Source organism: Cetorhinus maximus, chromosome 12 (genome assembly GCF_964194155.1).
Source record: "Cetorhinus maximus chromosome 12, sCetMax3.hap1.1, whole genome shotgun sequence".
Classification (NCBI taxonomy): domain Eukaryota; kingdom Metazoa; phylum Chordata; class Chondrichthyes; order Lamniformes; family Cetorhinidae; genus Cetorhinus; species Cetorhinus maximus.
In genome coordinates this window covers 18,931,288-18,958,907 of record NC_135890.1, presented here as the reverse complement: position 1 = coordinate 18,958,907, position 27,620 = coordinate 18,931,288, and the positions used below count along the sequence as shown (strand labels likewise).

The 27,620-nt window shown below is 42.8% G+C and overlaps 1 protein-coding gene across 1 annotated transcript in view; it reads right to left on the bottom strand.

Moving 5' to 3' along the window:
- snd1 (staphylococcal nuclease and tudor domain containing 1) overlaps nucleotides 1-20,805 on the bottom strand; it is a 913,627-nt gene extending 892,822 nt beyond the window's left edge. The window contains exon 1 of the mRNA XM_078553113.1: nucleotides 20,656-20,805. Coding sequence (XP_078409239.1) covers nucleotides 20,656-20,736 — 81 coding nt within the window. The 5' untranslated portion in view covers nucleotides 20,737-20,805. The remainder of the gene's footprint in view (nucleotides 1-20,655) is intronic.
- Nucleotides 20,806-27,620: the final 6,815 nt, after the last annotated feature.

The following is a 27,620-nucleotide window of genomic DNA, read 5'->3' as shown; positions in this document are numbered from 1 at the left end:
GAAAGGAGACAGACAGAAAGCAGGAAACCATAGGCCACAGTTAGCCTAACATCTGTCATTAGGAAAATGCTAGAATCCATTATTGAGGTGGTAGCAGGACATATAAAAGGCCATAATACAACTAGGCAGAGTCAACAGTTTTGTGAAAGGGAAATTGCTTTTGATAAATTCATTAGAATTCTTTGAGGATATTAACAAGCAGGGTGGATAAAGGAGAACCAGTAGACATAGTGTGTTTGGATTTCCAAAAGGCATTCGACAACGTGCCTCATAAAAGGTTACTGCACAACAAGTTGAGGGTGATATATTAGCATGGATAGAGCATTGGCTAACCAAGATGAAACAGAGTCCGGATAAATGGGTCATTTCTAGGTTAGCAAACTGTAACTAATGGAGTGCTGCACAGGGATCAGTACTGAGGTCTCAGCTACTTATGATCTATATCAACGGTTTGAATGAAGGGGCCCAAGTGTATTGTAGTCAAATTTGCTGATGATACGAAGATAGATGGGAAAGCAAGTTATGAGGAGGATACAAAAAATCTGGAAAGGGAAAGTGTGTGGGCAAAAATTTGGCAGATGGAGTGTAATGTGGAAAAATGTGAGGTTATCCACTTTGGCAGGAAGAATAGAAGAGCGGAATATTATTTAAATGGAAAGACACTGCAAATGCTGTGGTACAGAGCAACCTGGGTGCCCTAATACATGAATCACAAAAAGTCAGCATACCGCACATAATTAGGAAGACAAATTGAAAGTCTTTATTGCAAGGGGGTTGGAGTACAAAAGTAGAGAATATCCTGCTACAGCTGTATATGGCATTGCTGAGACCGCACCTCAAGTTTTGATTTCCTTACTTAAGGAAGGATATATTTACATTGGAGCAGTTCAGAAAAAGTTCACTAGGTTGATTCCTGGGATGAAAGGGTTGTCTTGTGAGGGAAGGCCTATGCTCATTGGAGTTTAGGAGAATGAGAGGTGATCGTATTGAAATGTAAGATTCTAAGGGGGCTTGACAGGATCGATACTGAGAGGGTGTTTCCCCTCCAGGAGGGAGTGTGGAAATATAGAACATGGGGACACAGTTTAAAAATGGGGGGAGGTCTGTCATTTAAGACAGATGAGGAGGCATTTCTTCTCTCAAAGGGTCATTAATCTTTGGAAATCTCTTATCCAGAGAGCAGTAGAGGCTGGGTCATTGAATATATTCAAGGCTGAGTTAGACAGGTTTTTGATCTATAAGGGACTTAAGGTTTGTTTGTGGTGGGGAGGTGGGGGCAAGCAGGTAAGTAGAGTTAAGGCCACATTCAGATCAGCAATGACTTTATCAAATGGCAAAGCAAGTTCAATGGGCCTAATGGCTTACTCCAGCTCCTATTTCTTCTGGTCTGAAGAGTGCTAGCAGGTTGCATTCAGATTGAACAGAGAATTCAAACATCCTATTCTTGGTGGTAGTGTAGATGCAGGCTGTAGACCTCACGTTTCTACAAGTACAATGAAGACTTTTTCTCCCCTCCTCAACCCCACCCCCACACGGAAGGGTGCACGAGTACACTATACATTGCATACTTTGGAGGCCAGTTATGGAGAAATATCAGCACAACCAAGCAAGTCACCCTAAGTCAGGACAATTACTTGAAGACAAGATAAACAGTAGTAGTATGGGAAAGTACACTTTCTTACAAAATTATATAATCAGGACCCAGACGTCTAACGTACAAAAGTGTAGAATCCAAGAGCCGGAAATGATATACATTTGAAAATAGAGCAATCTGCTAACAGTAACATCCAGAATTAAGCAAATGAATGTGGGTTCCAGTGGTGGGGGATTTTAACTGCAAGGTTAGGTTGGCAAAGCTGGGTTGTTCTCCTTAAGAGCAAAGGAAATTGAGGGGAGGGCGTTTATAGGGGTGTGCAAGAATATGTTAGGTTTGGACATGGCAGATAAGGAGAAACTGTTTCTATTAGCTGATGGCACAAGGACTAGCGGACAAAGATTTAAGGTTTTGGGCAAGCGATACAGGGAGGGTATGAAGAAGAGCTTTTTTTTTACATAGCAAGTGGCAAGTGACCTGGAACCTGCTGCCCACAAGGGTGCTAGAAACAGAAACAATGATTTCAAAAGGAAATTGGATAGACATTTGAAGGGAGAGTAGGAGGGTGGGTTTGGTTGGATTGAGCCATAGAGAGTCTGCACAGACACAATGGGCCAAATGGCCTCAGTCTGTGCTGTAAACGACTCTAATCCCATCCCAGCCCAGCCAAAAGATGCTCCAACTCAGCAGTAATTGGTAATCCTCACCCACCTGCTGCATGGAATCCATCTTTGTATAAGTTTTGGGCTACGTTCCATCATTCTATGGCAAAATAAGGTCAGTTAGAAAAACACCATGTTGATAGTTGCTTTCTTTCATTTATGATATGCAAGTCTGGCTAGATGAATGTATTTTCTTCAGAATAAATCAGAGCGTTTTCTTCTCCTACATTTTTTTTTAAACCTCTACATCCAAGTGTTAAAAGATATTGAAATTCATTTTTGGAAGTCACAATAATTTTATAATTATGCGCCTCAACCACCCACATAAATATGCCACACTGAATTGTGCACTGCTCAAATCAATGTTTTAAGCAGGAAAATTACTACCTACTAGTGCCGGGGTGCAGCAGGGTAATATATCACGGATCAGAAGAAGTGTTAAAGTACTCTGAGTTTCCACCACCCCCAGGACAATGAGGAAAGAACCTTCAGAAACAATACAAAACTAACATGGGTCAAATTGCACACAACTCTTATGAGTAAACTTGCACCATCTTTCTCGGTGTAGAACACAACAGAAAGAGAATAGGACCCAATAGTAAGGGATCATCTACAATCATCTGGAGTTTATCCATACTCTCAAATCACCATCTGTCTGCAGGTTTTGCTTTTACTGTCAACCTACATACTTACTACATAGACATTTCACTTCCCATATTCAGTTTCTCAGCATTTTCTCAGACCCTGAAATCCAACACAGCATTGCTGAATATCAGCTCTCCTGTTCTGCATTCTCTAGTTTTGCATTAAGATAAGTGCACATTTAATCTCTCCAAGTCCATACAACTATACAATTTTATCCCCTTGGTTCTCCAGCCTTTGGTATCTTTTGGCAAAGCTAGAATTTTCAATTACTGATTTGAGGCAATTACAGAGCTAGCCATGAAAACATAAACATTCCCCAATAGACCCATTACACATTTTACAAACGATTTGATAGCTACGTAACCCATATTATGTGTCTCAACACTTGTTTGCACACTACAGATAATTAGTAGTTTCAGTTTAATAAATTATCAAATTGAAGACGACTAGAATTGGTACAAAGAAAAATCTCCAGGAATCAGAAAAGGAACAACACCTGGAATATGGCATCTTACAAACAATGATCACAAATTACTTGTGCGGTGCACTAACAACTTAAAGGCTGAATGATGTAATACGGTTACATTAACTGGAGTTTGTGTATTATTGGATCACATTAAAGGGAGCTTTATTCACTCACTTTTAACTCAATTCTATTTTTGGCTTGGGACTGACTGCTAATCACTCATACTAAATGCCGAAAATGGAAGAACGCTCATTTCCCCCAGCTTTGACCTCACAAATATAGATTCACTAACCAAGATAATTGTGCTTTCAAGGAATACGTCAAGAAATTATATTACCTAAGCATTAAAATAAAGATACACATCCCTCGGGGAAATCAATTAGTACCATGAATTAGGGACTGGTCTTTCACCCAAGAGCCAGATTCAAATTCTGTCCAGATACTGTCTGCCAGCTATAGGACTTCTATGAACTCATTTCAAATAAGAGTCACTTTACAGCAATCACATGAGAAATGTGAAAACACGTCACATCACTGCAAGAGTGCTGCTCCTTCCAGCCCCCTTTACATGGGTTGAACCTACTTGCTGTCAACACTGAATGCCTGAAATGGAGTACTATTCTTAGTATCAGCATCCTTCAATATCACAAGGAAGGGAAAAGTGATAAATGCATCCAATATTTTTAAAAAACAGCAATATTCTTTCCTCCAATTTTCTCCCATCCTCATTCCATTGTCACCAGCCACACTTTGGTGCTCACCCAAGTAGCCTTTGTTTGTGATACTGAGCAGATGTCACAAGTTATTGGACCACAGAGAACGACCTAATCCTGTCCTTAACCAAAGTCCAATCAGGAATTAGAATCTAGAGTTATGATCCCCCACCATCCTTATGTTAATTACAGTGATGACTGGTTCAATAAAGACCACCTGGGGCATCACTGGCCTGTATGCACCAGTACCACACCACATTAACTTAAGTCATCAATTGAGATTGGAGCACTGAAATATGGTAGTTCCTGGCTTTCACTAACAATGCAGAATTAATGAATAGCGAGAGTGCAAAAAATCCATGGCTGGCACTAAAGCGCCGAAACCAGCAAGACCATGGCTGCCAAAAACAAAGTCTTGTGTGACAAACTTTTATAACCAAGTTATTGCTCAATTAAATTCCTACTTATAATTAGGAAATGCTGGATCTTGTATATACTGACAGCAAGTACTGAATATGTGCATTAATATTAATTAATTCTAAAGCCAGCTGAAGTAGGAAACCAGGTGCTACATTACAAATGTCTGCCTCCTCCCTAACCAACACCCAGTGTCACAGAAGTCTTTCTTTGTGTGTTCAAGGCACTCAATGCCCTATCCTTAATCTTAATAATGCAATTAACATGCCAATAAGGTTCACCTCTTTTCTTTAAATCAAAACTTTAATAACTTTAACACAAATAATATTTGTAAGCAAATCAGAGAAAGAAAAACATGATTTTCCATATTCTGTACACCACATCATAATACACTATGTCCCTCTTCTAAGACCTCCAATAGTTTCTTTGTGCAAGCACTCCTTTTCCTAAAGCAATCTGAAAATTGATGGCTTGTGTAAACCCATTTTATCTTGGGGATTTATTTTCTTTCCAGCATCTGTTTATGCTGTCAATCCTTAACCTTTTTTCAGTCACACTTTCTCTCAAAATGTACCTTATCCCACTGGGAAAAATTATCTAAATAACAGTCAATGGGCAAACTATTCTCAGAGCAACCCTAATGTAGAATTTCCCCCAAAATATTTTGAGTAAAACCCCATATCCATTACTTCTACAAGAGCCAGAGTTTCTGCAGCTAAAGTACCACCCTTGTTATTTTCTTGTTATCCCTTGGAAAACTATTTTCCATTGTCACTCACCAAGATCATAAAACCAGCTGTACTCAAATACCCATCCGGAAGACTGGCATGAGCAGCATCACAAAAAGTAACTAGTTTGATGTCCTTCAGGTCCCTCAAGGCTGGAGACTTGAGCAATGCATTTCTCTGCATTTATTTTTTTAATGTTTTATTTGTCCTTTAAACATTCTCAATTGTAGCACATTTCATCATAGTATTTAGTTCCAATACACCAATCAAGCCTTGTCTGAGTGCATAGCCAATTCAACTCTCCAATCAAGCTTCTTAACTGCTGTTTCTTCTTTAGATGTATGATCATTTTTCTCTGATGACTTAGCATAATCTATCAGGATAAAAGTAACGCTATCAAGATTTTTAATTCAAGGTTACAACCGCCCCATAGAAAATCATCGACACGCATCATAAAGATGGCTGAGTATCCCTTTGTAGGTGCCAGAATATTGCTGGATCTGTTTTCAGTCAAGTGCAACCTACTTTCAGCAAAATAGACCTAACAAAGAAATACCATGCCCACAATGCATCATTCAATCCATAAACACACATTTGTTTAATTTTCACAGCTTCCCTTGTACATCACTTGCCTTAGGCAGTTTCAAAAGCACTTCTCTCTGAATTTTTTCTCCCTGCAAAAATGCAGCTTTTATATTGATCAATTTACATTCCCAAGACTATGTGGCCAACAGAGCTAAAATTTTCAGGATTACCTTTTCTGCTGTGGAGGAAAGGTAATCCTGAAAGATGTACAGGCCTCTCACTGAAGCCCTAAGTCCCACCTGGAAGGACTTTGTCCATATGTACCCATCTGTGTGATAAGGCTGGCTAACCCCCATCTGGCATTTCAAAGTTGACACCAAACTTCATCCAACTCTTTTTGTTTTGCCTCTCATTAATTTATCTTCTAATTTGCTGGACACCAAAACTTCCTGGTCATTAGGGCTTCTACTTTTAGTAGTGTTATTGGATAGTCCTTGTTCTATTGCATAACTTAGACAAGCTACAGCCTCTATTTGCACGGTGTTTCCTTGCTTTCCACGGTTTCACTCTGTTCTGCCAGTTCATAGATATTACCTCTTGTATATCATCTTGGACATTTAGCAAATATTCAAGCTTGCTAGTAGCTTTCCCTGTTCGCCCGACAATAGTTGCATCCCTCCTTTCACTGGACCCTTCTGGTATATGCAGGGCACCTGTGGACCACTCTAGGTAGCTGTCCTTTGGATACTATAGCCTTGTTCATCAATATCATTCTGCCTATCGCCATCTAGTCCCTGATTTACTATATTCTGTTCCTCATAACTGATAAACATGAGTAGGTGAGGTGCCTTTTATTAACTATACTTAACACAAAGGAAGTTGGTTGCAGTGTTGGAGGTCAATCATCTCAGTCCCAGGACATCACTGCAGGAGTTCCTCAGGGTAGTGTCCTAAGCCCAAACATCCTCAGCCATTTCATCAGTGACCTTCCCATTATAAGGTCAGAGGTGGGGATGTGCGTTGACGATTGCGTAATGTTCAGCATCATTCGTATCTCCTCAGATACTGAAGCAGTCCGTGTCCATATGCAGCAAGATTCTTGGACAACATTCATGCTTAGGTTAAGTGGCAAGTTACGTTTGTGCCACACAAGCGCCGAGCAATGACCATCTCCAACAAGAGAGAATCCAACCATTTCCCCATGACATTCAATGGCATTGCCATCACTGAATCCCCCCACTATCAACACGCTGGGGGTTACACCATTGACCAGAAACTGAACTGGACCAACCATATAAAAACTGTGGCTGCAAGAGGTCAGAGGCTGGGAATTCTGCAGAGCGTAACTCACCTCCTGACTCCTCAAAACCTGTCCACCATCTACAACGCACAACTCAGGATTGTGACAGAATATGCCCCACTTGCCTGGATGAGTACAACTCCAACAACATTCAGAGCTCAACACCATCCAGGACAAAGACGCCCTCTTGACTGACGCCCCATACACCACCTTCAACATTCACTCCCTCCACCACCGATGCAGTGGCAGCAATGTGTATCATCCACAAGATGCATTGCAGCAACTCACCAAGGCTCCTACGACAGCACCTTTCAAACCTGCAAACTCTACCATCAAGAAAGAAAATAGCAACAGGTGCATGAGAACACCTCCACCTGCAAGTTCCCTTCCAAGCCACACACCGCCCTGACTTGGAACTATATAGCTGTTCATTCACTTTCTCGGTCAAAATCCTGGAACTCCCTTCCTAACATCACATGGATTGAAGCAGTTCAAGACGACAGCTCACCAGCACCTTAAGGGTATTTAGGGCTGGGCAATAAATGCTGACTTCACCAGCAACTCCCAAATCGCATGAAAGAATTTTTTTAAATTGCCTTCTATTAATTGCTTAGATTCTGAAAGTTTGTAATCAATCCCAATTAAACGTCATGAATGGACCTTAATAATTCAACTACCATGTTAGAAAACTAATGTCTTACCATCACACAATATCAATTTACGTAGATCTTCCCATTCTTTATGACCCTCTTTTTTATGGTTTATCTAGAAAGGTCTTATGCCATGCCTTAAGAGTTTGCCAAATTTTCTGAGATTTCAGCCTTGATGAATGGCAAGTGCATTCAAGTGTGCAGAACAAATTGGAAGTAACTGCAGCCCCTTCAAGGAAAGGGAACCATCACACAGCACAAAAGGTATTTTGGGGTTCCTCCCATTGACGAATTGATGAGGACTATAGCCCCCAGCCACCTGAAGCGAATTTTTTGCATGGCATGCCCACACCAGGGCAACAGTTAGCCAATCAATCAGCCTACAAGTTAAGTTCTTATGGAGCATCTCATCGATCATGTGATTTCTTTCAGAGTGCCATGCTGAAAACACTTTCAGCTGTGGTGTTTGTGTTCATATTTTCGCGTGCCTTCAAACTCATCATTAGTACGAACCACCCCACCCCCTCCCTGTTGTCCATCAGAAATTTAGCCAGTGAACCAAGTCAGGTCCTGATCCATTTTTCTATGACTTTATCTACAAATCATCCTTTTGTCTTTACCATACATCACTGTTGAAAGACTGAAACTGCCATGTCAATGAAATGCAAAATAAAAATGTTTGTCTTTGTCACACCTATAAATCCATGGCTATTACTTCATTGAAGTCTCGTACCAATGGAAAACTTAGAATGGGATGTGCCAGCATCCTCCAATACTTATTACATACGTGACATTTTTCACTAAACTCTTATAGCCTTCTACACTCAACTACATTTGCATCCATTAGTAGGATTTTTAATCCGTAACAAAAAAGGGTGAGTAAATTGTCTACTTGACTTGAAGAGAATTTACTTCTATCCACCCCCCTCAGATCCTTATCATCCGGTGCCACTGACACTTCTTTAACATGCTGATTAGAAATGTCAGGTTTTTATAAGTGGATGCAATTGTGCCCTGATTTGGCAAACCACAGACCACTGACTTGCCAAAAACAATTGCTCTATCATATTACATGTCGAGTTTTATTTGTGCCTTTTTCACAAGGGTCTCTCATTAGAGTCTACAGCAGTACTAATAAAGTGACATACTCCAGCTACTTAGCATGGAATCACCACTCTTTTCAGTGACCTCGGTGTGCTGTCATCCCCGAGACTGAAACAAGAACTGTCATACTCTGACCTTACTTCAATCCTTTGAGTAAATCCAAATAATATTTTAACCAACCTACACCACACATTCTCGAGGTGCAACCATCATCTAACATGGGACCATTAAATGAATGAGTGAATAATGCACTCATTACCAGACAAAAACACCCTGTGACTAGAACAATTTGCTCAGACTGATCATTTTTATCTTCAACTTCCAAATTCTGTGTCATGCATCACTTGGAAAACCCTGCTGTTCCACTTTGGGCAGCTCATCACACAATATTTTGAGTCCTATCTGAAGTACCCGTTAGCTGCTCTCCTGGGATTCATTCATCTATTATTGCTACTTTTTTTATTCTTTCGCAGGATGTAGGCATTGCTGGCTAGGCCAGCATTTATTCCCCATCCCTAATCGCACTTAAGTGGTGGTGAGCCACCTTCTTGAAGCACTGCAGTCCACGTGGCATAGGTACACCCACAATGCTGTTAGGAAGCGAGTTTCAGGATTTTGACCTAGCGAGAGTGAAGGAACGGCGATATAGATCCGAATCAGGATGATGTGTGGCTTGGAAGAGAAACTTGATGTTCCCATGCACCTGCTGTCCTTGTCCTTCCAGGTTGTAGAGTTCGCAAGTTTGGAAGGTGCTGTCGAAGGAGGCAGTGGAGGGAGTGAATGTTGAAGGTGGTCAATGGGGTGTCAATCAAGTAAACTGCTTTGTCCTGGGTGGTTACAAGCTTGCGTATCGTTGAAGCTGCACTCATCCAGGCAAGTGGAGTGTATTCCATCACACTCCTGACTTGTGCCTTGTAGATAGTGGACAGGCTTCGGGGAGTCAGGTGGTGAGTTACTTGCCGCAGAACTCCCAGCCTCTGACCTGCTCTTGTAGCCACAGTATTTATAATGGTTGGTCCAGTTCAGTTTCTGGTCAATGGTGTAACCCCCAGGTTGTTGATAGTGGGGGATTCAGCAATGACAATGTGAATGAATGTCAAGGGGGGATGGCTGGATTCTCTCTTGTTTGACATGGTCATTGCCTGGCACTTAAGTGACAAGTGATATTCGTGCCACACATCAGCCCAAGCCTGAATGTTGTCCAGGTCTTGCTGCATACAGACACGGGCTGTGGAGGAGGAGTCATGAATGGTGAACATCTGCGAACATTTCAACTTCCAACCTTATGATGGTGGGAATGTCACTAGTGAAGCAGCTGAAGATGGTTGGGACTAGAACACTACCCTAAGGGACATCGGCAGTGATGTTCTAGGACTGAGATGATTGCCTCCAGGAACCACAACCATATTCCTTTGTGCTAGGTAAGACTCCAACCTGTGGGGTTCCCTTCTCCCCACCACCCACCCCCCACCCCCCCACCGATTCCCATTAACATCAGTTTTGCTGGAGCTCCTTGATGCCATACTCGATTAAATGCTGCCTTGATGTCAACCGCAGTCACTCTCATACGAACATACAAATTGGGAGGAGTAGGCCACTCAAGCCTGCTTCACCATTCAATAAGAACATGACTGATCTGAATGTAACTTCAACCCCACATTCCTGCCTACCCATGAAAACCTTTCACCCCTCATTAATCAAGAATCTATCTACCTCTGCCTTAAAAATATTCAAGGACTCTGCTTCCATGGCCTTTTGAGGAAGAGAGTTCCAAAGACTCTCAGCCCACTGAGACAACAGTGACCCCTAGTTCTAGAGTCTCTCAAAAGAGGAAACAACCTCTTCACATCCACCCTGTCCAGTCCCCACAGGATCTTAAAGGTTTCAATTAAGTCGTTTCTTAATTGCAGTGGATTCAAACCTAACGTGTCCAGTCTTTCCACATAATACAACCCATCCATTTCTGGTATTAGTCAAGTAAACGTTTTCTGAACTGCTTCTAACGCATTTATATCTTTCATTAAAAGATATAAAAGGAGGCTAATACTGTACACAATGCTCCAGATGTGGTCTCTCCAATGCTCTGTACAACTGAAGCATAGCCTCCCTACTTCTGTAATCAGTTCCCCTCACAATAAATGGTAACATTATATTAGCTTTCCTAATTACCTCTCATCTCACCTCAAGTTCAGCTCTTTTGTCCATGCCTGGATCAAAGCTGTAATGAGGCAGTCAGGAGCCAAGTCAGAATGCTGGAATCCAAACCAAGCAGGCTATTACTGAATAAGTGCTGCCTGAAGCATTGTCGACGACCCTTCCATCACTTGGCCGATGATCGCAAGTTGACTGATAAGGCAGTAATTGCCAGGTAGATGCTAGTGTTGTAGCTTACTGGAACAGCTTGGCTAGGAGCACAGCAAGTTCTGGAGCACAAGTCTTCAGTACTATTGACAGAACCTTGTCAGAGCCCATAACCTTTGTTGTATACAGTGCCTTCAGTCATTTCTTGATATCAAGCGGTGTGAATCGAATTGACTGAATACTGGCACGAGATGCTGGGGACCTCAGGAGACCAAAATGGATTATCCACTGGGCACTTCCAGCTGGAGATGGTTGCAAATGCTTCAGCCTTGTCTTTTGCACGAATGTGCTGGGCTCCCTCATCATCGAGCATGGAGATATTTGAGAGCCTTCCCTTCCAGTTAGCTGTTTAATTGTCCACCACCATTCACAACAGGATGTGGCAAGACTGCAGAGCTTAGATCTGCTCTGTTGGTTTTGGGATTGCTTAGCTCTGTCTATCGCATTCTGCTTCTGCTGTTTGGCATGCTAGTGGTCCTGTGTTCCAGCTTCATCGGGTTGACATCTCAATTTTAGTTATGCCTGGTGCTCTCCTGGCATGCCTTCCTGCACTCTTCATTGAGCCAGGGTTGACACCCCGACTTGATTATAACGGTAGAGTATGGGATATGCTAGGCCATGAGGTTGTATACAATTCTGCTGATGGCCTAGAGCACCTCATGGATGCCCAGTTTTGAATTGCTAGATCTGTTCAAAATCCATCCCATTTAGCACAATAGTAGCACCCCACAAGATGGAGGGTATCCTCAACGTGAAGACAGTGCTTTGTCTCCACAAGGACTGTGCAGTGGTCACTCCTATCATGGACAGGTGCTTCTGCAACAGGTAGATTCATGAAGATGAGGTTAAGTAGGTTTTTCCCTCTCGTTGCTTCCTTCACCACCTGCCACAGACCCAGTCGAGAAGCCATGACCTTTAGGACCCTGCCTGCTCTGTCAGTGTGGTGCTACCAAGTCACTCTTGGTGATGTACATTGAAGCCCCCCACCCAGAGTACATTCTATGCCCTTGCCACCCTCAATGCTTCTTCCAAGTGGTGTTTAACATGGCGCAGTACTGATTCAACAATTGAGGAGGGGCAGTAGGTAGTGACCAGCAGATTTTCTTGCCCAAATTTGACCTGATGCCATGAAATTTCATGGGGTCTAGAGTTGATGTTGAGAACTCCCCCTCGACTATATACCACTGTCCTGCCACCTCTGGTGAATCTGTCCTGTCGCTGGGACATGATCTACCCCGGGGTGGTGATGGTGTCTCGTGGGATATTGTCTGTATGATATGATATGATTCCGTGAGCATAACTATGTCAGGCTGTTGCTTGACTAGTCTGTGGGACAGCTCTCCCAGTTTTGACACAACCCCCCATATGTTAGTAACAAAGATTGTACAGGGTCGACAGAGCTGGGTGTGCCATTGTCGTTTCGGGTGCCTAGGTCGATGCCAAGTGATTTCATTCCTTTTAGACTTCATAGCAGTTTAATACTGCTGAGTAGCTTGCTAGGGCATTTAACAGTCAACCAAATTGCAGTGGGTCTGGAGTCACAAGTCACATGTAGGCAAAACTAAGTAAGGGCAGCAGATTTCCTTCCCTAAAGTGCATTAGTGAACTAGATGGGTTTTTACAACAATCGACAATGGTTTCGTGGTCACTATTACCAAGACTAGATTTAATTCCAGATTTATTATTGAATTTAAATTCCACCAATCCACGGGATTTGATCCAATAGCCCCAGAGAATTTAGCCTGGGTCTTTGGATTGCTAGTCCTGTGACATTACCACTACGCCACTGCCTCCACACCAATCCTGTTGTCTGCTGATTTGCTAAAAATGCCATCATCCTGATTCCTTCTGTCTGTGACTTTTCTGTCATACTGATGCCTGCGCAGAATGATCAGAATGATCTCAAAAGGCCGCAATCATTGAGTCCTCCATCCTTTGTGACACTGCAGGATGTCCCATTTGTGCCACCAAGGCTGCAGGAATTCTTTTTTTAAAGCAGCAGACATTTGATCCAAAAGGGCGTCTCTTTCTGACAACCGAACAGTAGGCAAACTATCCAATTGGGCACCTTAGCCCAATCCAGCAATTTAAACGTGAATATAAATAAGCAATGTCCAAACTGAATTTCTGCAATCTTTTATAGAGTCTGTTAAAGTACATAATATATTCCTCTATGGAAGCACCGTCCCCCTTTCAAAATCTATCAAAGTCTGACCATGCCTCGGAGGCATCTGATAGATCTTTCCTGTAAACATCATCCATGCAGCTTAAAAGGAGATCCAGCCCCTTCATCGGTGCCCAACTGACAGGCATCCAGCTCATGAAATAACTTGCTTCTGATTTTACTTTTGTTAGGAAAAGACAATGCCAAGACATGGCTTTTCTAGCCCACATCCACATATCCACTTCATTTTTCCACTGGTCATAAGGTTCAGATTCAGAGAACATCAGGTGGGGAATCATACCCTTACAATTTACACTTGCTTTCAGCCATTCTTCACAGAAATAACTCAGATTACAATATTCTGTCTGGGGAAAAAAATTTCTTAGTTTCCAATCTTCAAATTTAGGCAACCATCCTCTGCTACCATGTTAATTAATTCTGAAGTCAGATGGTGAAATAGGAAACCAGACACCAATCTTTTACTTAATATTAGATTGATTTACAGAATTCAACATTACAAATACCTGCCTCCTCTCTAAACAATATCCAGTGTCCCAGAAATCTCTCTTTATATGTGCTCAAGGTACTTCAGTAAAGAATAGTACAGACTAGCAGAGACCAGCAAAACATCTGCAGTGAAATTAGTATATTTAGTGTAGCAGTACTTCTTTAAATCCCCATCACATGTTATTCCATCCTTCCCATGCCATACCTATTCCATTTCTTTTATCCTTCTCATACCCCCATCCTTCCCATGCCATCCCATACCTCCCAGCTCATCCTCCCATTCTATTTCTCCCACACCCTCACATCAGTGGGAGTAATTTGGGAGACACAGCAAAAATTCATCCCTGGGAAGAAGAAGCATACTAAAGGGAGGACGAGGCAACCATGGCTGACAAGGGAAGTCAGGGACAGCATAAAAGCTAAAGAGAAAGCATACAATGCGGTGAAGAGCAGTGGGAAACCAGGGGATTGGGAAGCCTACAAAGACCAACAGAGGACAACTAAAAAAATAAGGAGGGAGAAGATTAAATATGAGGGTAAACTAGCCAATAATATAAAAGAAGATTGCAAGAGTTTTTTTAGATATATAAAGGGTAAGAGAGAGACAAAAGTGGACGTTGGGCCGCTGGAAAATGACGCTGGAGAAGTAGTAGTGGGGAACAAAGAAATGGCGGAGGAACCGAATAGGTACTTTGCGTCAGTCTTCACGGTGGAAGACACGAATAACATCCCCAAAGTTCAAGAGAGTCGGGGGGCAGAGGTGAGTATGGTGGCCATTACCAAGGAGAAGGTGCTAGGAAAACTGAAAGGTCTGAAGGTGGGTAAATCACCTAGACCAGATGGATTACACCCCAGAGTTCTGAAGGAGATAGCTGAAGAGATAGTGGAGGCGTTAGTGGTGAGCTTTCAGGAATCACTCGAGTCAGGGAGGGTCCCAGAGGACTGGAAAATCGCTAACGTAACCCCCCTGTTTAAGAAGGGAGCGAGGCAAAAGACGGGAAATTACAGGCCAATTAGCCTGACCTCGGTCGTTGGTAAGATTTTAGAGTCCATTATTAAGGATGAAATTTCAGAATACTTGGAACTGCATAGTAAAATCGGGCAAAGTCAGCATGATTTCATCAAGGGGAGGTCATGCCTGACAAATCTGTTAGAATTCTTTGAGGAGGTAACAATTAGGTTAGACAAAGGAGAGCCAATGGATGTTATCTACTTGGACTTCCAGAAAGCCTTTGACAAGGTGCCGCACAGGAGACTGCTCAGTAAAATAAGAGCCCATGGTGTTAGAGGCAAGGTACTAGCATGGATAGAAGACTGGCTGTCTGGCAGGAGGCAGAGAGTGGGGATAAGGGGGTCCTTCTCAGGATGGCGGCCGGTGACTAGTGGAGCTCCGCAGGGGTCAGTGTTGGGACCACAACTTTTCACTTTATACATTAATGATCTAGATGAAGGAACTGAGGGCATCCTGGCTAAGTTTGCAGATGATACAAAGATAGGTGGAGGGACAGGTAGTATTGAGGAGGTGGGGAGGCTGCAGAAGGATTTGGACAGGTTAGGAGAATGGGCAAAGAAGTGGCGGATGGAATACAACATGGGGAAGTGTGAGGTCATGCACTTTGGTAGGAAGAATAGAGGCATAGACTATTTTCTAAATGGGGAGAGAATTCAGAAATCTGGATTGCAAAGGGACTTGGGAGTCCTAGTCCAGGATTCTCTTAAGGTTGACTTGCAGGTTGAGTCGGTAGTTAGGAAGACAAATGCAATGTTGGCATTTATTTCAAGAGGACTAGAATACAAAAGCAGGGATGTGCTGCTGAGGCTTTATAAGGCTCTGGTCAGACCACACTTAGAATATTGTGAGCAATTTTGGGCCCCGTATCTCAGGAAGGATGTGCTGGCCCTGGAGAGGGTCCAGAGGAGGTTCACGAGAACGATCCCAGGAATTAAAGGCTTAATATATGAGGAACGTTTGAGGACTCTGGGTCTATACTTGATGGAGTTTAGAAGGATGAGGGGGGATCTGATTGAAACTGACAGAATATTGAAAGGCCTGGGTAGAGTGGACGTGGGGAAGATGTTTCCATTAGTAGGAGAGACTAGGACCCGAGGGCACAGCCTCAGAGTAAAGGGAAGACCTTTTAGAACAGAGATGAGGAGAAACTTCTTTAGCCAGAGAGTGGTGAATCTATGGAATTCATTGCCACAGAAGGCTGTGGAGGTCAGGTCATTGAGTGTATTTAAGACCGAGATAGATAGGTTCTTGATTGGTAAGGGGATCAAAGGTTACGGGGAGAAGGCGGGAGAATGGGGTTGAGAAACTTATCAGTCATGATTGAATGGCGGAACAGACTCGATGTGTCGAATGGCCTAATTTCTGCTCCTATGTCTTATGGTCAGTACAGTACAATAGTTTTTGCACCTTCTTCATAGGATAAATTTCAGGCCCAGTACCTCTGATGTAGTGGAACATCCCAATACATTTCACAGAGAGTGGGTGAGGAGCTGTTTTGGGCGTGGGGCAGTGGGATGGCACAGACAGAGTAGCTGGTATTGAGTTTAGCCAACTGACCAAAGGAATCATTAAAAAAATGAGCTATGGTTAAGCCTTATAAATTCGGGGGAGTTGTGGCAAGGTAGAGAAATTCAGGAAGCTAATTCTAGTATACAGTGCCATGAGACTAAAAGCTTAACAACCTGCATTTATATAGCACTTCTAACGTAGTAAAACTTCTCAAGGCACTTCATAGGAGCATAATCAGGTAAAAAACAAAGCTCTGCTAGTAATGGTGGAGGAAAGGAACTGGGGGAATGAAAGACAGGGGAAAGAACAAGATCATCTCAACTCAATAGGAAGCCAGAGAGAGAAGTAGAAGAGCATTTGAACGTAGCCAGTTTCTGAGTTAATGAGGGGAAAGGCCACATAACCTTATTAAAACAAACAAGAATATTAAATATCAATGCACTGGGGAAATGAGTAGGCAGTAGATTTCAATTTGCTAAGCAATAGATGATCACTTAGAACAGGGTAGGATATTCCCAAATGAGTTTTGGGAAAGTTGGAGTTTGTGTAGGGTGCAGACCATCAAGAGCAGCATTGGAGAAGTGAAATCTATTGGTGACAAAGGCATGAAACTTTTAGTTCCAATGGGGTTGAGAGATTTGAACAGAGATGGAAATTGTTCTTCACAGGAGGCAAACAAATGAACAAATTCAACACAAGTTATTTCTATTCCACATCTATACAAAGCAATATCTTTTAAGGAACAGTTTACATAGATACCTGTGCCACACCACTACTGTCTATTTCACATTTCCCAGGCCTTTCCTCTAAATCAAAAAAGTGCCCTTGGGACGGGAGAAATTCTAATCAGAGTTCTCAATAACACAAGGTCATCTGGGTTTTTACTACACTGGGTAACAAAATATTAAGAAAATGTTCAGGGAGCAAATTAGATCTTCCAGTGTTCTGGGATCCACAAGTTCAAATAGTTGAGAGTAATGCATCAATTTAATTTTTAATAACAGTGCAGGTAAAGCTAGGCACTACTGGTGCTCTATAATTGCCATAGCAATTAATTTTCAAAACCACTCCACTATTTCAATTTCCAATACAATGCAGCATTTCACAAACAAAAAGCAACTCATTCCCCAATCATTGTTACACCATTACCTTATTTAATAGTAACGTATTAGATTAAGAGTTGTTACTACTTGTGTGTATTAAGTGTCACATCCTCCCAAGCTTCTGATTTCATGGACTGAAGGCTACACTTCACACACACATTCCTGCTTCACAATCTACCTTTTCCCTTCCAAGAAGCCTGAAATGTTAGCGTGACTCAAGGGTCCGAGTAAGAAGGTTACAAGTTCAAGTCCTACTCCAGGACTTGTCCTGCACAATCTGGAGATCTCAGGACAGTGCTAAGTGCTATCTTTTAGGTGACAATGTAGCAAACAACATTCTTTCTTCAATTAATGCCAAAATAAAATTCAACTGGTCACTCATCCAATTTGCTCTGTGGGACCCCACATCCAAGTTTCTGTCACAACTGCCTGCATAACAATGAACACACTTAAAAAAAATCAATTGAGTTTGGAATGCAACAAGGTTTTTTTTTATTCTTTCATGCCTATACAACATCAATTTTTTCCCATATGGTTTTGAACTTTGTAATGCACAATCTAGCATGGTACAAAACTGGGATGGTCTCTTTTAACAATAGTTTTTACTGAAGTAAAGAACACAGAATTGTTACAGCGCAAAAGTCGGCCATTTGGTCCATGGTGTCTGCACCAGCTCTTCGATTAAGCAACTCACCTAGTTCCATTTCCCCAGCTTCTCTTTGTAACCCTGCACATTGTTATCTGAAAAGGAATAATCTAATTCCCTACTGAATGCTTCAATTGAACCTGCCTCCACCATACACACAGGTAGTGCATTCCAGGCCCTAACCACCCACTGCGTGAAAAGGTTTTTCCTGACATCACTTTTTGCCTCTTTTGCCAATTACTTTAAATCAGTGTCATCTCGTTCTCAATCCTTTCACAAGTGGGAACATTTTCTATCTACTCTGTCCAGACCCTTCATGATTTTGAATACCTTTATCAAATCTCCTCTAAGCCTTCTTTTCTCTAAGGAAAACAGCCCTAACTTATCCAAACTATCTTAACAGAAGTTGCTCATCCAATTGTGCTCACTGCAATATCCATGCACTGACTACTGACAAATACTGTCCAGGATGACAATTTTAGATTCTTTGGGCCAAAATACTATAAGGTCATCTATACCCACCCTTTCTATCACAGTGCAGAATAACTGGTGAGGTAATGGGCAGGGGCACAACAGTGTGTTTAAATTAAGCTGCTAAGAGTACTTCTTCTGTGCAATGTAAGATCATTCACCAAGTATCAAAGACTTTCACACAATATTATCCAGCTCACATGTCGGGACAGTTGAATATAAGTTCAAGTCATCACCTTTGAGACTATGTGCTGAATTGGCGATTATCACAAATATTCAACACTACACCGATTTTGTGCTAAACAACAAGTGCTACACACATTACTACCGATCAATCACTGGTTTTGATTTTTTTTTTAAATAGACATCTGTAGATTTAAGTCTATCCTCCATTTCATTTGGCAAAGAACTAGACACACATTTGTATGCCAAAGTTTAACAGGAACCCCCATGGAGAGCATATGTTCAACATTTGTATCAGCAGAATCATGGTTTCCAAGAATAATCATGAGTTATCTTTCTTAACCACGCTGCTCAAATATTTGCCGATTTAATTTTTTTTTAAATGGTCAAAGATCTCACGTGACGACCCACTAAAGTTCCAAGCCATAGGATATCCCAGGTTCAATTACCAGTCTGCGTTGATCAGAGTCAGGACAGCAGTTGGGGTATTATATGATACAAGTCAATCTTTCTTAAAATTTGTATTAGGGCCCCTGAGCTAAAACGACAAAAATCAGCCAAAGTTTTTCCTCAATCGATATCTGGTGATTCAGACTGGATGCTGGGCAAGGCAGCAGTGAATTGAGCTGCACTGCCCGCCTGCATTGATGTCTAGGCTAACATAAGAAGAATGGACAATTAGACGAATTATAGGTTGGTAACTGTAGCACCATATCCCCCACAGGAAACAAAACCTCATGGATAAGAAAACTGTAGGAGAAAAAGCCAGGTCAACCAAGTAAATAAAACTTTTTCCCAAAAATACAGGCAGAGATCCATAGGCTTACTGCGTATGGTACTAAGGATATGAACAAAGCTAATGCTGGAGCTAGTTTCAGTGTATATCACATGGTGCTAATAACCAACCCCATTTCACACACTCATCCAGAATATTTCTTACTTCTGCCAAACAATCACCTCCAAAAAGAACAGTAAAATTACTAATATAATCAAGGGGGAAATTCATAGAAGCCTCTATTTTAAAAAACACTGCTGTACACATAATTCAAGGTCAGCGCTTGCAAAGTGAAATGGACTGCACAGTACCGCTATGTTGGTTTTAATTAACTAAATAAATATGGAAAATGAATGAACTTAATCCTAGATGAATGCAATCACTGGAAGGTAATGATATTTTGAAATTGAAGTGCGCATATTCCTTCCACAAGACTTCAAAGTAACGAGATACTTTTGGTGAAGTTCCATCAACAAACTGCGAAGTATTTTATCTAACAGATGTCTCCAAGTCCCTACTTTACATCTGATCGTTGTGGAACAGCCACCACTTGTACCCTTTGCTCACCCACCCTCGCCCTACAGCTTACGTGGCTCATCCAGGTCCTCGATTTCCTTCCCGACAAGATTAGAAAACAGTTTAACACGCAGCTATACCCAAATACACCATTTATTGATACGACTGTCTTCCCCCCGCCCCCGGTGTGCTTCAACTCTTTCAAATTCCCTTCGCTGCGCACACCTGAGCCTCCTCCGGAGCTTGGAGAGCAGAGTCACTTTTAAGGGCTTTTATTGCCCCTGCACCCCCCCCCCCAACACTTGCACCCTCCTTGTCAGCACTCCGTCCCCTCTCAGATTCAAAGCCCTAACTTTCCCGGTTACGGATTTAGCGGGAAATTTCCATGATGTTTTTTATTAAATCACTTTCGGGTTCGCTGTGCAACTCCAGTCAAGGATGAGTCTCCGAAGCTCAAGTTAATGTGTTCTCTTTTCCAACCCCCCCCCATCCACTCCCCCTTTGAACACTCTTTGTCAACCCCCTTCCTCCGCCCCCGTCAATAGCACCACATTCAATCATTTCATTTTCCCTGCCTCCCGCCCCAACGATGACAGCGTCTCACCAGCTTGACAATGCCTCGCTGGAGCGGTAGGGCCGGAGCCGCTGACTGAGTTTGAGAAGAAGTCGCTGCTGCTGTCGCCATCGTGCCTGATCGGAGCAGTGAGTGAACCGGAAAGAGAAAACTGAGCGGGGGCCCCGCGCGCTGAATAGATAAAACTGCGCGCCTCCCCGTGACTGCTTCCGGGGCGGGAGCGCTGGGGGAAGGGACACGTCATGGTTACCAGGGGGACACTTCCGGGTGAAGGGCTTGGGGAGGCCTAGGACACGTCAGCTCAAATAGATGAAGGGGAGAGAGAGTGAGTGAGTGTCAAATACTGGGGTTAAATAAGAAAGACTTGCCATTCGTATAGCAGCTCTTATTATATCGGGTCGGCCCAAAGTGCTTTACAGCCAATGAAGTACACCAAAAGTTTAGTCACTGTTGTAATGTAGGAAATTAAGGGCTTGTTTTCTTTGATGGACAGAGGTAAATGTTTCAAATCTTATTCATAGGATAGAGGACACAGAAACTGGCCATTCAACTCATCAGCAGAGTGATGGAAGGGGATGTCAACAGGCTATTAAGTGGCACTTACTCAGAAACAACCTGCTTATTGACTCTCAGTTTGGGTTCTGCCAGGGCTCTGGCTCTTGAGGTTCTGCCTCTTGGCTCCTGACCTCATTGCAGCTTTAGTTCAAACATGGACAAAAGAACTGAGCTCAAGAGGTTAGGTAAGAGTGACTGCCCTTGACATCAAGGCCACATTTGACCGAGTGTGGCATCAAGGAGCCCTACAAAACTGGAGTTAATGGGAATCAGCGGGGAAACTCCATTGGTTGGAGTCGTACCTAGCACAAAGGAAGGTGGTTATTGGAGGTCAATCACCTCAGTCCCAGGACATCACTGCAGGAGTTTCTCAGGGTAGTGCCCTAGGCCCAACCATCTTCAGCTGCTTCATCAATGACCTTCCCTTCATCATAAGGTCAGAAGTGGGGATGTTCGCTGATGATTGCACAATGTTCAGCAGCATTCGCAACTCCTCTGATACTGAAGTAGTTCTATACCCATAGGCAGTAAGACTTGGACAACATTCAGGCTTGATAAATAGCAAATAACATTCACACCACACAAGTGCCAGGCAATGACCATCTCCAACAAGAGAGAATCCAAGTATAATCCAATTTGCACACAGCAAGCTTCCACTAATATCAATGTGGTAATTACCAGATAATCTGTTATTGTGGTGGTGATTGAGGGATAAATATTGGCCAGGATACAAGGAGTAACTCCTTTGCTCTGTTTTGCAATAGTTTCATGAGACTATTTACGTCCATCCAAGAGAGCAGAGAGCCTTAGCCTCATCCAAAAGACTGTACCTCTAACAGTATAAGTACTCCCTCATTACTGCACTGGAGTGTTTGCCTTTGATTTTTTTGCTCAAGTCCTGGAGTGGGACTTCAACTAACAACTTTCTCACTCAGAGACAAGAATGCTACCAACTCAGCCAGAACTGACAGTCAAGACTTGTGAAAGAACCAACTCAGGCAGGATTGACAGACAAGACTTGAGAGAGAAAGAAACAGGAATGATGGAGAATGAGAGCAAACGAGAGAAACATCAGGTACAGAATGAGAAATAAAGAGAAATAGAAAGATTCAATTAAGAGAAGAAAAGGCCAAAAGGAAAAATGATCTTTTTGTTTTTACTGAAGAAGTTATTACATGCACGAATAAGACTCAGCTGTTTAAATAATTCCTTTTCTGGGCTGGAAAGATTGATTGGTATTACAATAATAATTAACCCATTAAAAGGATCCTTACATTTAAGTATGAGCTCTAACTTTCTGTGGCAAATTTAATGGGAAATTAATGTGCAAGTACAGCAAGTTCTTCAAAATAAAGCTTGTGCAAAGCAAGCAGCAGAGTAGTACTACCCAGTAAATATATTTTATGAGATTGCCATTATTTTTCCAGCAAGATAACATAACATAAGAAAAAGGAGCAGCCACATGGCTTCTCAAGCCTGAATGCCATTCAATAAGATCATAGCTGATCTGATCTTGGCCTCAACTCCACTTTCCCGCCTGTTGCCCATAACCATTAGCTTTCCTATGGTTCAAAAGTCTATTTATCTTAGCCTCGAATATATTAAATGATTCAGTCTCCACCACTGTCTTTGGTAGAGAATTCCAAAAATTCATGACCCTTTGAGAAAATAAATTTCTCTTCACCTCCAAATTAAATGGGTAAGGCCTTATTCTGAAATGATGTGCCTTAGTTCTAGATCCCCTGCAAGGGGAAACATCCTCTCAGCATCTACCCTGTGAAGCCCCCTCATATGTTTCAATAAGACACCCTCTCATTCTTCTAATCCCCAGGTCCAACCTGCTCAACATTCCCTCCTGGGACAACGCCTTCATCCCATGAATCAATTTAGTAAAACCTCCCTGAATTGTATCCAAAGCAAGTATATCCCTCCTTAAATAAGGAGGCCAAACTTTACGCAGTATTCCAGGTGTGGTTTTACCAACTCCTTGTACAGCAAGACTTCCCTATTTTTATACTCCATATTCTTGCAATATAGACCAACATTCTGTTTGCCTTCCTAATTACTTGCTATGCCTGCCCACAGACATTTTGTCTCTCATTTACAAGGACATCTAGATCCCTCTGTACCATGATATTCTGTAGTCTCTCCATTAAGGGTCAAAGCACAGAAGAGCAATTGTCATAGGGGACTCTATAGTCAGGGGCTCAGATAGGCGCTTCTGTGGTCGTGAAAGAGACACCAGGATGGTATGTTGCCTCCCTGGTGCCAGGGTCCAGGATGTCTCTGATCGGGTACGGGACATTCTGAAGGGGGAGGGGGAACAGCCAGAGGTCGTGGTACACATTGGTACTAACGACATAGGCAGGAAGAGTGACGAGGTCCTGCAGCAGCAGTTCAGGGAGTTAGGCAGAAAGTTAAAAAACAGGACCTCTAGGGTTGTAATCTCAGGATTACTCCCTGTGTCACATGCCAGTGAGGCTAGAAATAGGAAGATAGCGCAGCTGAACATGTGGCTGAACAGATGGTGTAGGAGGGAGGGTTTGCGATATCTGGGTCATTGGGATCTCTTCCGGGGCAGGTGGAACCTGTACAAGAAGGACGGGTTGCATCTAAACTGGAGGGGCACCAATATCCTGGCTGCGAGGTTTGCTAGTGTCACTCGGGAGGGTTTAAACTAGTATGGCAGGGGGTTGGGAACCAGAGCAATAGGTCAGCAGGTGAAATAAAGGACTGGGAACCAGTGAATATGGCCAGTAGGACTAAGAGGAAGGGCAGGCAGGGAGAAATTACTGAACACAGTCGGACTGGGGGTCTGAAATGCATTTGTTTCAATGCGAGAAGTATAACAGGCAAGGCAGATGAGCTTAGAGCTTGGATTAGTACTTGGGACTATGATGTTATTGCTATTACAGAGATTTGGTTGAAGGGTGGACGGGATTGGCAGATAAACATTCCAGGATTTAGATGTTTCAGGCAGGATAGAGAGGGATGTAGAAGAGGTGGGGGAGTTTCACTGCTGGTTATGGGGAATATCACAGCTGTACGACAGGAGGACACCTCGGAGGGCTCATGCAGCGAGGCAATATGTGTAGAGCTCCGGAATAGGAAGGGTGCAGTCACAATGTTGGGGGTTTACTATAGGCCTCCCAATTGCCGGCGGGAGATTGAGGAACAATTATGTAGGCAGATTTTGGAAAGACGTAAAAGCAATAGGGTTGTTGTGGTGGGTGATTTTAACTTTCCCTATATTGACTGGGAATCACTTAGTGCTAGGGGTTTGGATGGTGCAGACTTTGTAAGGTGCATCCAGGAGGGCTTCCTGAGACAATATGTAGATAGTCCAACTAGGGAAGGGGCAATACTGGACCTGGTATTAGGGAATGAACCCAGCCAGGTGGTCGAAGTTTCAGTAGGAGAGCATTTCGGGAAAAGTGACCATAATTCAGTAAGTTTCAAGGTACTGGTGGATAAGAATAGCAGGAGTCCTCAGGTTAAGGTGCTTAATTGGGGGAAGGCTGATTATAACAATATTAAACAGGAACTGAGGAATCTAGACTGGAGGTGGATGTTTGAAGGCAAATCAACAACTGACATGTGGGGGGCTTTCAAACCTCAGTTGATAAGAATTCAGGACCGGCATGTTCCTGCTAGGATGAAGGATAAGCATGGCAAGTTTCAGCAACCTTGGATAACGAAGGATATTATGAGATTAGTCAAAAAGAAAAGGGAAGCATTCGTAAGGGCTAGAAGGCTGGGAACAGATGAAGCCTGTGGAGAATACAAAGAAAGTAGGAAGAAACTTAAGCAAGGAGTCAGGAGAGCTAAAAGGGGTCATGAAAAGTCACTGGCAACCAGGATTAAGAAAAATCCCAAGGCCTTTTATACATATGTAAAAAGCAAGAGGGTAGCCAGGGAAAGGGTAGGCCTGCTCAGGGACAGAGGTGGGAATCTGTGTGTGGAGCCAGAAGAAATGGGAGAGATACTAAATGAATACTTCTCATCAGTATTCACCAAAGAGAAGGACTTAGAGGTCGATTTGTCTAGGGAAGAGTGTGTAGATAGCCTGGATCATGTTGAGATCAAAAAGAGGAGGTGTTAGGTGTCTTGAAGAATATTAAGTTGGATAAGTCCCCAGGGCCAGATGGGATCTACCCCAGAGTACTGAGGGAGGCAAGGGAGGAGATTGCTGGTGCCTTGACAGAAATCTTTGTATCCTCACTGGCTACGGGTGAGGTCCCAGAGGACTGGAGAATGGCCAATGTTGTTCCATTGTTTAAGAAGGGTAGCAGGGATAATCCAGGAAATTACAGGCCGGTGAGCCTTACGTCAGTGGTAGGGAAATTATTGGAGAAGATTCTTCGTGACAGGATTTACTACCATTTGGAAGCAAATGGGCGTATTAGTGAGAGACAGCATGGTTTTGTGAAGGGGAGGTCATATCTCACTAACTTGATCGAGTTTTTCAAGGAAGTGACAAAGATGATCGACGATGGAAGGGCAGTGGATGTTATATACATGGATTTCAGTAAGGCCTTTGACAAGGTCCCTCATGGCAGACTGGTACAGAAGGTAAAGTCGCACGGGATCAGAGGTGAGCTGGCAGGATGGATACAGAATTGGCTTGGTCATAGAAGACAGAGGGTAGCAGTGGAAGGGTGCTTTTCTGAATGGAGAGCTGTGACTAGCGGTGTTCCGCAGGGATCAGTGCTGGGACCTTTGCTGTTTGTAGTATACGTAAATGATTCGGAGGAAAATGTAACTGGGTTAATTAGTAAGTTTGCAGATGACACTAAGGTTGGAAGAGTTGCAGATAATGAAGAGGATTGTCAATGGATACAACGGGATATAGATCGGTTGGAGACTTGGGCGGAGAAATGGCAGATGGAGTTTAATCCGGACAAATGCGAGGTAATGCATTTTGGAAGGTCTAATACAGGCAGGAATTATACAGTAAATGGCAGAACCCCCCTTAATTGCATTGAAGGGCAGAGGGATCTGGGTGTACAGGTCCACAGGTCACTGAAAGTGGAAACGCAGGTGGATAAGGTAGTCAGGAAGGCATATGGCATGCTTGCCTTCATTGGCAGGGATATTGAGTATAAAAGCTGGGAAGTCATGCTGCAGCTGTATAGAACCTTGGTTAGGCCAAACTTGGAATATTGCGTGCAATTCTGGTCACCACATTACCAGAAGGATATGGAGGCATTGGAGAGGGTGCAGAGGAGGTTTACCAGGATGCTGCCTGGTCTGGAGGTTATTAGCTATGAGGAGAGGTTGGAGAAACTCGGATTGTTCTCACTAGAGTGACGGAGATTGAGGGGCGACTTGATAGAAGTTTACAAAATTATGAGTGGCATGGACAGAGTAGATAGTCTGAAGCTTTTTCCCAGGGTGGAAGAGTCAATTACTAGGGAACATAGATTTAAGGTGAGAGGAGAAAACTATAGAGGAGATGTGCGGGGCAAGTTTTTTATGCAGAGGGTAGTGAGTATCTGGAATTCGCTGCCAAAGAAGGTGGTGGAAGCAGGTACGATAGTGGTGTTTAAGAGGCAGCTTGACAAATACATGAATAGGATAGGATGGGAATAGAGGGATACGGACCCGGGAAGTGCAAAATGTTTTAGTTGACGGGCAATATGATCAGTGCAGGCTTGGAGGGCCGAAGGGCCTATTCCTGTGCTGTACTTTTCTTTGTTCTTTGTAAAATAATATTTTGCTTGTCTATTCCTATCGAAGTGGTAACCTCACATTCCCCACATTATACTCCATCTTCCAAATTTTTGCCCACTCACTTAACCTAAGAATATTTCCCTTCCAAATTCTTTATGCTCTCCTTACTAGTTTTCCCACCTATCTTTATATCATCAGCAAATTTGGCTAAGACACACTTGCTCCCTTTATCCAAATCATTGATACAGATTATAAATAGTTGAGATCCTGGCACTGGTCCCAATGGCACCCCACTAGTAACAGTCTGCCAATCGGAAAATTATCCATTTATCCAGGCTCTCTGTTTTCTGTTAGCTAGTCAATCCTCTATCCATGCAAATATATTACCCCAAACACCATGGACTTTGCACAGAAACCTTTTATGTGGCACATTCTCAAATGCCTTTCGGAAATCCAAATATATCTACTGGTTCCACTTTTTCCTGCCCTGCTCGTTACATCTTAAGAGCATACAACCATAAGAAATAAGACCATAAGACGTAGCAGTAGAAGTAGGCCATTCAGCCTATCTTCAAAGAACACTAATAAATTTGTCAAAACAATCCCCTTTTCATAATACCTTGTTGACTCTACTTGATTGTATTATGATTTACTGAATGTTCTGCTGCTACTTCCTTAGTAATGGATTCCAGCACTTTCCCAATAACAGATGTTGGGCTAATTGGCCAATTGTTTCCTGCTTTGTGTCTCCCTCCTTTCTTGAATAG